Here is a 12738-nt window from a genome sequence, read left to right on the forward strand (position 1 = left end):
GTCAAATGGACTCAGAGTTAATGCAGTTATTTAGAGAAGGCTCATATTAGTACATATCAAGGGTAGTACTGACAAAGTTCTTAGAAATTTACTTGACTAGTTCATCGTAAGAAGCAGTAAAACCACTGTGTAAGAATGAAATACCTACAGAAAGTCCATGTTTTGATTATTTGTATTCTTGATGTAAGGAATAGTCTGTAATGGTGAGGGCCGTACAAAAACTTGCATGTCTGTTTTTTCAATATATGCAGATAGATGTGTATAAAGAGTTACTAATTTTTTACTTCCTCTCTTTATTGTGATAAAAGTTGTATTCCTCTGTGTAATAACATGCCACAATAAGATTATGGTCTTGGAGCCACTTGGCAGTTAGTGCCCTCCTGGAATAGTCTGGTTAAGATTGTGGTAAATCTGTACAATTTGCATTTTTTCTAGTCTTGAGTATGAGATGTCATGATAAGTCTTCTCCCTAAATAAATAAATTTCAAATTCATCCAAGCTGGGATACATTTATCTTCAGAGAATGTGTATCCACTTATCTTGTGCTTATTTAAGCATTATCATAACAGATCAGAGACTCTCTTTTATTTGAACCATGTATTCTCTCCTCCTCGTGTTTTTATACATGCAGCTTATTGGGATGCCAGTGAGAAATACTTTTTAACTTGTATTCAAATTTGTCACAACTTTGTATTTTTCCTGACCATTTTGGTACAATCACCTAATTAGCTGTAATTCAGTGGCATTGAGTGACTGCAGTCATTAGGTTCCTGCAAATGGAAAAAGACTTTTTTTAGCAGATGAGAAACTTCCTGAGAATTGAAGACATTGCACAATAGGACTGCAAGGAAAACCATTGCAGAATTTGACACACAGGTGTGCACACCAAGAGTCTCATAGTTTGATTTTGAAAATTAACTTTGTTTTATCATACTTTTTTTTGTTTGGTTTTGTTTTTTTTTAAATGTATGAATTGTGTGTCATAAGTGGTATAACTCCAATTCATTTTATCTGAAATCCAGAAATCTTTTTTGGAGTGAACTTCAAATTAAATTCTTCTGGAAGCCTGTGTTAAATCATAACTTTAGCTAACAGAGCTATGCCTTTTAAAATATTTTTTATACATATGTGTATTTTTTTATTTTGATTTTTCCTCCATTTATATTTTGGTATAAGTGACCAGTTTTCTGAAGGATTTGAACATTTCAAGTTAGGTGACTTTGTCAGTGGTAAAACAGTGTACATTTTCCACTTGTAACTTCTTGCTGTCTCCTCAACAGTGTTTTCCCTAAACATGAAAAACTGTTTTGGTTTCTTGCTCAGCCTGTGGCTTTTGTCTTCTGTTGCTGTGCTATTTACCACAACATCCTGGTAATTTTACAGAAAACTCGTGACAGCACCTGCATGCAGGTCCTGCTGCGTGTCAGGAGATAATAAAGCTTCAAAAAGTAAATATCTATAAGCCTTGTGGTGACACAGTGCCATTTTCATTCAAGCCCAACAGTCATGAAATGGCTGCTTTCTTTTTTGTTATCTTAAACTTTTCTTAGCCTGGAGAATAAACACAATATTCTTTGGGCTGAATACTGATATTGTTTGAGATTAATTTAGTGTTGAGAACAGTTTTGGGGTTTGATGGTAAAACTTTCTTTTAGACAGTTAAAATAATGTAGTGGGAAACTCAGGTGTACTTCCCATCAAGTAGGAAATGAGCTACACCTCTGAGTTGCTTTGCACACACATTAGTTTATGTAGTGTTTAAAAATCATCCCTTTATTTCATTAGGAGTGCAGCTACAGAAATGTAGAATCAAGATTGTAAAACACTATATGAAGCAACATTCTCCTTTTTGAATTTGCACTTAATGTTGTCTTATCACAGCTGGAGAACGTCCCCTTATCCTTTCCCCAGCTGCCAAGTGACTCCAAGGTGTGACATAGTGCTCATAAAATCTTTAACAGTTTACAGTTCAAAGTGCTGAAAAAAACAGTACCAGATTGGTTACAGAATAGGGAAGTAACCACAAATCAACCCTATTGCAGGATAACCTCAGTGAATTGGATTAACACATCCTGAAGGCAGCGAATGATAGAAGAAGTCAAAGCAGGTCAGGGTCTTTGAGGGGCTGAAGGAGGCAGGAGGTGTGGAGATGCTGAATGGACACCTGGAAGGAAGAAGCTGTGGCTGGTGCCTCAGAGCTTGGGAGGACATGTCACATCTTGGAACTTGCGTGGTCAAAGGCTCCCCTGACTGTGAGCAGAGCCAGACCCTGCAGTACCAGGGGAAGGACTGAGTGCAGCTGCTTTAACCCCCTCAAAAAGTGTGTTCTCCTGTGGTTCAGGAGGTGATATCCAAGAATTCATCCACCAGTCGTTTTTAAAAATAGTTTAAAACCATGAAAAAAGTATTCAGTTTATTTCTGATTGGATTCTATACACACTTTGTCTTATTAACAGACAAAAGTAAAGGAATATACTACTTTATTATGGCATGTTATTAAAGTGGGTTCAGAAACCTTTCTTTACTAATTGGTTTCTTGCTGCAACTCTGCCACACCTATTTTTCTTGCTGCTTAAAATAAGCAGATCTCCTGCTTCCCACCTCCATGCCCTTACTAATGTGAGCAGAGGAAGAGCATATATATATATATATATATATATAAAATTCAGCATGCAGCAGTAAAAGGTGGGCTTTTTTCCCTTCCCATAATTCAAGGGAGAAACTAAGTTGCTGCATATCCACTTACAATTGGAAAAATTCAGAAGGGGTTCATTTCCCAATTAAGCCCACATTAGAATTCAAGGACTTTCTGGATTTCATAGCATTTTATGGAGCTTAGTGTATCTTCTTAGGAGTTTTGAAGCTGTATTTTATGTATTTACTCTGCCAGCTTACTGGCAGGAGGGTGTCATAGGTGAGTAATTATTAGTGAGGTAGGATGAGTCACAGGTGAGCATGTGTGGTTTGTAACATATGATGTGAATTTGATGTTGGTAGCAAACAAAAGCAGCTCAGAGCCCTTTCTGTAAAGCCTCTGCATCTTGTGTCCTCATCTACAACAGAGCTGTTTGAACACTGGCACGTGATGCTAAGGGAGTTTCAAACAAGTAACTGCATTCCAGCCACTGATCATGTTTTATGGCAGCCTGAATTAAATTATGTGAGATAGTCACAATCAGCAAATTAGTCTTGTCATTTACTCCCTTAAGGGCTCCCAGGAGGAAAACTGTTTGGTTTTTTTTTTTCCTGAACTTCTTTTCAGGTTTTCTTTGATGTGGTGCAACTCTGCAAACCACTGCAATTGTGTGGAAATATTGCCAAAGATTATATTTAGGTTTTTCTTTTAGCTATATATATTGTATTCTCACTATTGAATGCTTGCAGTGTGTTTGGATTTTTTTAATCCTTGTGATGAGCTCTTGAACTGTTTGTATTTGTACTGCTTTTTCACTCAGTACTAGATTAAGTTTTGGCCTTCATACCCAGTGGATTTTGTAGAAGACTGAAGTGTAAAAACCTATTTATTGCTGAATGCTGGGAGTTCTGGTGGGAAAATATTACTCAATATTTGCACTGTTCTTTTGTTCCTCCCCCAAACATTTGTTACTGGCCACTTCTAAAGCCATAGGATAGAGAGCTGTCAGTCTGGGTCTGATCACCGTGCCCGTGCCTGGCTACTGATTCTTTCAGCCACCAACCACTTGCTATGATGAGTTAAATCTCAAAATATTTTGGTAAAAATAGTCTTTGAACATATGGTAGGTCTCAAATTTTTTGTTTGTTTGTTTCTTGATCAGTCCTCCAGATGAAAATAGTGTAAAATCCTCATTTAAATGAATCCCATTACCTTCAGTGATTAAATTTGCTTTTGTGTCTGCATCTGCATGAGCAAAGGCATTTGCCTCTGATGCATGTGTTCCATCAGCAGTGATGGAAAGTTGGCATGTAGGAATAATGCTGCTAAAATACCTTAGCAGACAAGCTACTCTAGATCCCTGCAGTGGGGATAGTGTATGTTCAAATATTAAACTTGTTAGGGATTTTTTCTTTAAACAACCCCTACCCCTTACCCTGGTACCCCCCAACCTCAGCAGCCTGCAGGGGTAACTCCCAGAGGCTTTGGTGGGTGGGCTGATGGCTTGAAAAAGGGTTGGTATTGAATGTATGGAGGCTCTGCAGAGGCAGGGAGAAGAGGTTCTAACAGGGTCACCTGAGTATTTCAGGGTTCTCTGCTGTCTAATGTGAGGGGTCTTACCAGTGGTGTTGCCTTCTACCTTCATGTTTGGGCATATTGATTTTTCAAATACCATTCAATATTGATCACTGATCTGCCAGATGACACCTTTCACATTCTCTGGAAGCTTCAAAGGGCATCTAATGGGATTTACCCATTTAAATGGGTAAATGTTCCTGTCCAGATCTCTTGTGTCAGTGTCACAAGCTTCTGTCAGGCCTCTTGGGTTAAAGTTCATAAAAGAGACTTCTTCAGAGCAGAAGTAGTTCTTTGGGAAATGCTGTTTGCTTGTCTTTGAGGTGATCGTTGGTTCAGGGGAAAAAATAACTAATATGGGACATACTTTTTTTTATTCAAGCATTATAAGGAGCACTTGAACATTTATTTGTCTGAAAAAAAAATCTGACTTTCCTTGTGGAGAAAAAGATTGGATCTATCAATAATAAACCCCACATCACAGTTGAGTTTTCTTTTGGTTTATTTTAGGTTAGTAGGATTTTCTCATTTTGTATATTTTGAGTTCAGGATATTTTAAATGACTACTTACAGGCTTATTAAAAGAATCTGGTCAGTGCATGAATTTGTATTGAGGATGCTGTGGGGACAGTAGTAAGATAAATGGTTTTTGATCTTTTCTTAAAAGTTGTTTTCTTTTTCCTGAAAGATGGTTGACCCTACTCTGGCAGAAATGGGAAAGAATCTGAATGAAGCCATGAAGATGCTGGAAGACAATCAGAGGTACATGCAGAGGGTATAATACAAACCCAGCAGCTGTTCGTGCTAAGGGGAGGGTTATTGGTGTTGCTGGCATTAAGCAGAAAAAAACTCATTTTCTTAGTAATTTAAGGTCATATTGCCATTCTGAAGCTTACACCTCTACAAATCACTGTTGTTTCTCAGATGATGGGATTTTTAAAGTAAATGTACGTAATTTTATGCATGTTCTGTAATATTCAGAACATGTCCAGTGAGCCTGATTTTTCAGAGATGTGAGATTTTTTTTATTATTATTGCAGTGCGAGTAATTTTTAATTAGTGTATGTATGAGACTTTTCTGTAAGCTTTCTGTTTAAGAACAAAAACCCAAAACTTGGGAACTCTTTAATTCAGTCTGAGCTAAACTTTTGTGTTGGTCTCATCTGATTTGTTTATGAACCTGTTGTCAGTGAAACAGGCTGCAAACATGTCAGTATGTATTTCTGCAAGTCAAAGTCAATTACTTATTTGATGTTATAAACCACAAACTAAATGCATAGTTTGTTCTTGTGTCTTTAACTTAGAAAAGTGGAGGAGGAAAATGAAAAGAAATATGCACGGAAGGACATTCCTGGACCACTCCAAGGCAGGTAGGCAGCAACAATTTTTAGATAATACTCTTTTCAACATCTGTAAAATATACATAGTGTGTTTGTCTTCCAGGCAACTTTAGTATTAATCATATATCATGTATAATCATTAACTGTAGAATATACTGAGTTGTAAGGACCTATCAGGATCATCAAGTCCAACTCCTGGCCCTGCACAGGACACCCCAATGCAAACATTAACATTTTCCAGGCATTATTAATAAACTTTTTCCCATAGTCACATAGGGGAAAAAATAATATTACCATCATACCAACTATTTCCATACTCAGGGACAAAAAAGAAAGAAAGATTACTTGTCCTTGGTAACTGAAATTGTAAACTCTTGGAATCTGATGAAGTATTGATGCCTACAGCTGTGCTTGCAACTCAAAGCAAACATAAACAAACTTTTGCTATTGAATTAAAGCACCTGGATTAAAAAAAAACCTGAGGATGATAAGAGAGAAAACCTTAAAAAACCCCAAAACCACAAAACAACCCCCCCACCTTTTCAGCACAGCTGTCTTCAAAAATTAAACAGAGCTCTTGTGCATGAGACAGGTAAGACCATTGTACCTGAAAATTAAGATGTAAATTGATTGTGTCCTCTTTGGAAGACAGTGCTGCAGGAGTTCAGGTTAGCAGTACAGAAAGTATTGCAAAAACTGTTTAAGTCTTTAGTGTACAGAAGATAAACCTGTTTTTGAGTGGAGACACTGAATTATCTTTTCTATGAATAAAAAGCAATTTCAGTGGTCAGAGGGTAAGTTCTTACACTACTGTAAATTTTAGTTGAAATCATAAAAGGTGATGTGGATCTTTCCCAGTTTCACCATGTTAGAGTGCATCATGTCAGAAGTCTAACGTAGCTTGTGTTTGCCAGAAACTGATATTTGTGGGTAATTGTTTAAGAGCTGTGCTGAGTTATGAGCTGAACCTGGTTCATGTGCAGAAAAATGCGGATCCTTAGAAACTCCTTTCCTTTGCTCTGAGCAGTAATGTTGTCAAGTCAGACTTTTCAGTCCAAGTGTTCAGATATCAGAAGATTTGTTTTTCTGAGTCTCCTACAATAATTAGGTAGAGTTTTGAATTCACTGATTCAGCATCCTCATCTTTGTGGTCTCTTTTCTGAGAGCAAGGAGCCGTTTTTGTTGCTGTTCTCGACATTCAGCAGAAGTGCAGTGTCGTCTTCATGTCTCGCTGTGCAGTGTCCCACATGGCCTCTTTTAGATGCTGGGACTTACCTTCCTTTTTGTTTTTTAATGTGGGTTTTGTTTTCCCCTCCCAGTGGCCAGGATATGGTGAGCATACTTCAGTTAGTTCAGAACCTGATGCATGGAGAGGAGGAAGAGGAAACTTCTCAGTCCTATCGGTAAGGCCAATATCAATTACTGTGTGTGGAGGATACCTGATTTTATTATATCCTGATTATTATAGAGCTTATACATTAAAGTGTAAGTTCTATATATGTATAAGTATATATAATTTCTATATATTTAAATATTAAATATTTTCAAGTGTAAAATATCGTGCAACCAGGTAACTTTTTGATGGCACCTTACTTTGTATAATAAAGCAGAATGATCCATGAGGCTTGGCTTTATTAAAATTATAAAGCTTTCATTACTAGTTACTAAATTGAATTATACGAGGGAATTGTTTCTGATGTGACAGCTCATTTTTTCTACTTTCTGAAAGTTAAGTCTGAAAGTCTTAATGCTTTGAATACTTATAATTTTTTTTACCATGTATCTCTGCAGATTTAGAAACAAAAGGAAATAAAATTTGTTTCCATTTTTCTGTCAAATGGAAATAATACTAACTAATCTGCAGAAGATAATTGAAAACTTAATATCTGAAGAACATTTTGGAGATTAAAAAGACACCTAAAACCCATAAGAAAAAAACAACCAACAAACAAAAAACCCCCATGAAACAAATAAAAGCTGTGCCTTTAAAACTATTAAGTCTCCTGAGTGTCCTCTGCATGGGGAGAGAGAGGGTTTGTGTTTGCTGCACTTTAAAGTCCCAGTGCAGATAAGGTGCTTAGTTCCAGCTCGTGTTGGCTGATGGGCTCAAAGGCAGCTGAGGTGTTTCTGGGCCAAGTGCAGTGCAAGAGCTTCTGTGTGCACTGACAGCTCAGTGTGTAATGCACAATGGCAGGAGGGTGACTGTCATACACTGTGCTTCTCTCTGCTAAATATTTAAATTGCATGTCAAGGAATTCTGCCACTCTACATTAAAAAGTCATAAACCTAAATTTACTGTAATGTCCCTGGCCTGTATTTCATTGGCAGTTACTCTGTTCTGCCTTGCAGACTCCAAAATGTTGGTGAACAGGGTCACATGGCTCTACTGGGACATAGTTTGGCTGCTTATATATCTGTGCTGGACAGGGAAAGACTGAGAAAACTTACAACAAGGATCCTTTCTGATACTACTCTCTGGCTCTGCAGGCTTTTCAGGTGAGTCACTGGGAATAAGTTACGTGTGACTAGGGAGTGATGATTGTTTAAAAATGTGTGACTGGACTGGGCATGTCAACAGAAGAACCAACACACTGTGCCACAAACTTACAAATATTTGAAAGGTCTGAAACAGAACCTTAACTTAGCCTAAAGAATGTCAGGTTGCATTCTCTTTAAAATTAGCAGTCCAGAATTTACATATATATTAACACCAGAATGAAACCTTTAGTGTGTTTCCTCCTGCACTCTACTCTCAGTGAGCATGGTTTTGAACTGTGTAAAGGCAATCTTAGGAACCCAGATGTTTTTCCTTTCTTATTCTATCATTGTGTCTAAATGAAAATATATACTAGGCTCATTGTTTAATCTTGGCCTGTCTTATCAAAGTTGTCTTCTAATCTGCTTTAACCTGGGAGAAGAGAAAGGTTTTTTATCATTTGTCCTCTGCTGAGCTCCTTTACTGGTCAGTGTTATTTTAGTCACTAGACTGGCTATTGGTTTTGTTGGTCATATTTTCTTGGCTTTTCTTGCAGGTATGAAAATGGATCAGCTTATTATCATGAAGATGATCGTGAAGGTCTCCTAAAAATCTGTCGCCTCGTTATTCACACGCGCTATGACGATTACACAATAGAAGGGTTTAACGTGCTTTACTCTAAGCAGCCTGTCATATACATCAGTTCTGCAGCCAGAACAGGCCTGGGCCAAGCTCTCTGCAATCAGGTAAAGTCAATCAGTGGAGGATTTGGCTGCAAGCAGAGCTTGCAAGTAGGTCTGGGAAAAATACTTTCAGTTTTCATTTACTGCCTGTGTTTTGCAGCAGCATTACAGTGGGAGGAAGAGAAATTTTCTGCATATTTCCAGTGAAAGGATCCTATGTGCTAACTTTTTTAAAAATGAGTGATTGTTTCTACATTGCACTGTGCTTTACATAAGATGTTGGCCATGGTGCAATAGACCTGAGCCCAAACATACTGGATTTGCAAACACTGAATTATTGCAAAATTAGTACTGAATGATGCCCCTCTACTGCTATGTTCAATAAATATTTATTTATTTTTTAAAGAAACACTGTTGAGGGAGGAGTAGGCTGTGCTGACCCAATTTCAGAAGGTCTTGTTTGGGATAGTAAGATTACCCCCACAACCCAGCACTTTAAAGAAACCCATTTTTTCCTAATTATGCTTAAAACTTACTGGTTTTTCCAAGTAGTTATTTGCATGAGTGTTTGTAGACTTAAATAAGCTTATTGAGCCATATAGAGACTTTCCTATGGCCTGTCTAACATTTGGTGCACTGGTGATATTTTTCAAACACAACGTGCACTGAAAAGAAGAGTCGAGTTCTTGGGGCCTTTGGTTTTTAGACTCTTGGCAATGGCTGGCAGAGGTACTACTCACAAATCAAAAATGTGGACTGCAGAGAAGTGAAAATGGTATCATAGATGGAACTTGTCTCAGCCAAAATGACTTGGGAAGTAGGTGGTAAAAGTTCATTGAGTAAGTCAGTGTCCTTGGTAAGCCAAATGTTGCATAGAGTTGTTGATGGAAATTTTTTGATACAAGAAAATGGTGCTAAGGATCAGTATTTTGGGAGCCTTTTGCTTCTGAGTACAGAGTAGATTCTGCTGGTAACACTGGTGCCTTATGTTTTGTGTGTAAGGTAACCTGGCCGCCATTAGGTGATCATTGAACTTCAAAGTGATAACATTTCATCTTCAATTTCAAGAAGGAATGTATATTGTAGTGCAGGCAACTGGAACAGAGTTATCAGACACTAATTCAGTCTCTTTTAGATGAAAGGGTAAAAGTAAAGGAGTCTGTAACTGTAGTTCTCTTATTTTGCTGAATCTTCTGTTTGATGATAGGTAGGAATGATCAGCTGGATTTCACTTGTCTAGTGAAGTGACTGTGACCTTCCAGTGGGACATGGCACAGAGCACACATTTGCTTGCAGGATGTGTTGACTGCAGGGGTGCCCAAGTAAAGGGCTGAGTTTAGGCCGTTGTGCAGGACACGGGGATCTCATTGAGAAATCTGAGTGCAGCTGACGAGTCAACTAAAAGCTGACTATCGTTTTTCTCTGCTATTAATTTGATTATAAGTTTTAGCAGGAAGCTTACTTTATAACATAAATAAAAGTTTTTATTGTCGTACTGGTTTCTGTGTATTTCTGTGAACACAGGAAATGAGTATTTCTCAGTGGCTGAAATTCCATCATTTTTATTGCAGCTAGGGTTGCCCCTTTCCTGCATGTGCCGTGTGCCTTGTAACACTATGTTTGGATCTCAGCACCAAATGGTAAGTTTGTCTTTCCTGAGCTCTTTGGTTATGCTTTCTTTTTTTGTTGGTTTTTTTTTTTAGCCTCATTAAATGAATGTCAATTATGTTGTCAGGAAAAGCTTGTTAACATACTTTCAACCTCTAAGTCTTCTGTTTTATAGCTGCACAAATCACAGATGGAAATCTTCTAAAAGCAGCTTGGATCCTGGTCTTGTAATTTGCAAAATATTTTTAATGGTATTTAAGTAAGGTACTTTTTAGTGCAAGGTTTCTAAACCACGAGTACTCAGAGGTACCTTTACAAACTACATGAGGCATCTATGTTGTATTTTTCACAAGTGCCTTATTTGACCTTCAGATTATTTTGCCTTTGAGAAGAAGAAGCTGCAAGCCACAATCATGTCCATTTCTATTTTTAATGCATTTTTCCACTTCAGGAGAAACAATTTGGTGTTTGACAAACATATTGTTTTCTTATTGATAACAGGATGTTGCTCTGTTGGACAGAGTGATTAAAGATGATGTTGAGTCTGGAAAACTGCCTTTGTTGCTTGTGGCCAATGCTGGTAAGTGCTATGAACAAACAATAAAAAATAAACCCTGCTATTTCACAAATACATATATAAATAAAAATATATTTGCTTAAGCAGCTTAGTGGTTGCGTATCAAGAGATATCTTAATGACCACACAATAATTATCTGTCTAGAGGGGTTTTTATTTAGCTGATTTTAAGTTGGATTATACTGCTGCAGTTCTGCTTACGTCAGTTGATGTATTAATATGACTATAACTTATTTTAGTGAGTGCAAATCTCTTGTTGAAAATCAGTTTCACGTTAACACTTCAGAGTTTTTTGATGGATGTACCATCAACTTCAGCTTGAAAAATTTCACTTTTCTTCTAGTTAACTAAACGCAACTGCTTGTGAACAAAATTTGCTCTAAGTACAAATGATGGAGGTGACTGTTAGTTGCTTTGGAGTTGAAAAAATATCTGAGATGTTAACCAGTACGAGAGGTGCTTTATGCAGAGCCCTGGTTTGCAGGCTGACCCTCTGTCATTCCCTGTCCCTGTCCAACCAAGGCACTCCCGGCGCGGGGCACACGGACAAGCTGGGCCGGCTGAAGGAGCTCTGTGAGCAGTACAACATGTGGCTCCACGTGGAAGGGTATGGAAATTTATTTCTCTATAACTGTATTCATTACAAAGTCTTAACTAATTCTTAGCACGTAATTTTACAGCTAATCAGCTGGTAGGGAGCCACAGGGCCAGCTTTATTTTTGTCATATTAAGCGTTTTATATGGTTATAATTTGGTCATTTTGAGATAGAAATTGATTTACATACATAGGAAGAATTAATTGGAGAGGTTATTTCGAGATAGATTAGTGATTGCTTTTATTCATATGGTAATCTTATCTGCCCTTTCTTTGAAGAGCTTGAAGTGTGAATTAAAAGACCTTCTAGGCCAGGGAGACCTGAAAGACCTTCTAAGTTAGGGAGGACGTTCTACAGTGATTATTGAGAATGAGAAGGGAGAATGAAATGAGTGTGGAATAAATGACACTTTATGAAGGTTGTCAAGAAGGCTGCAGCAAGTGCAGTGTGCATCATAACTGAGAGAGGGATTAAACCAAGAGGAAATGAGAGTCCAAGAACTTCGACAATGTCGGTGAAGACTCCAGTGCTCCAAGTTTGAGCCTGGAGTAGAGAGACTGTTTCTCTTGGTTCATAGTATAGTGTTATATTTGCATTACTGTTTATTTCTGATACCAAATTGATGCTAAATTATGAGTAGCACTTTAGGGGGATGATTTCCCCCAAGGTTGGACGGAAACACTTTTAGATTGAAATGGATTTTTACTTTTGAATTTTCAGTCTTGGAATACCAAGTAGCAACATCTACTGCATTGTTAATGAAAAATATATGAACAGAAATTACCTCCCTTTACACATCAACATAGAATATTTAAACTGCAGATTAAAATGCTGTCTGTTAATATATATTTAATATGTTCTAAACCCACTTTTTCTTTCAGTGTGAATCTGGCAACTTTGGCTTTGGGTTATGTCTCCTCTTCTGTACTGGTATGTTTACTCTAGCTAGAAACTTAATAATGTGCTCTAGATTTTAAGGTTATGATCTAATCAAAATATATATGGCTTACATTCTGCTTACTGTAATAAACTTCAGGCTGCTACAAAATGTGACAGCATGACTCTTACCCTGGGTTCCTGGCTGGGGCTCCCAGCTGTGCCTGCAGTGACACTCTACAGACACGAGGATCCATCCTTGGTGAGTTCAGCTTCTCAGTCAAGACCTTGAAATTTTGATTTTGATCACGGTGTAGTGTCTTGTCCTTGATAAACATCTGAATTATAATTTGCAAAAGCTGGCAAAGATGGC

General features: G+C 37.6%; 1 protein-coding gene across 2 annotated transcripts in view; it reads left to right on the top strand.

Moving 5' to 3' along the window:
* Window positions 1-12738, top strand: part of PDXDC1 (pyridoxal dependent decarboxylase domain containing 1) — a 28531-nt gene that overhangs the window by 1004 nt on the left and 14789 nt on the right. For both annotated transcript variants that reach the window (XM_027684310.1, XM_027684309.1), the window contains exons 2-11: window positions 4899-4972; window positions 5515-5580; window positions 6870-6953; window positions 7900-8046; window positions 8583-8772; window positions 10281-10349; window positions 10819-10897; window positions 11416-11500; window positions 12371-12419; window positions 12526-12627. In XM_027684310.1, coding sequence (XP_027540111.1) covers window positions 4899-4972; window positions 5515-5580; window positions 6870-6953; window positions 7900-8046; window positions 8583-8772; window positions 10281-10349; window positions 10819-10897; window positions 11416-11500; window positions 12371-12419; window positions 12526-12627 — 945 coding nt within the window. The remainder of the gene's footprint in view (window positions 1-4898; window positions 4973-5514; window positions 5581-6869; window positions 6954-7899; window positions 8047-8582; window positions 8773-10280; window positions 10350-10818; window positions 10898-11415; window positions 11501-12370; window positions 12420-12525; window positions 12628-12738) is intronic.

This window comes from Neopelma chrysocephalum, unplaced genomic scaffold (genome assembly GCF_003984885.1).
Source record: "Neopelma chrysocephalum unplaced genomic scaffold, ASM398488v2 Primary Assembly neopelma1_65c, whole genome shotgun sequence".
Lineage (NCBI taxonomy): Eukaryota > Metazoa > Chordata > Aves > Passeriformes > Pipridae > Neopelma > Neopelma chrysocephalum.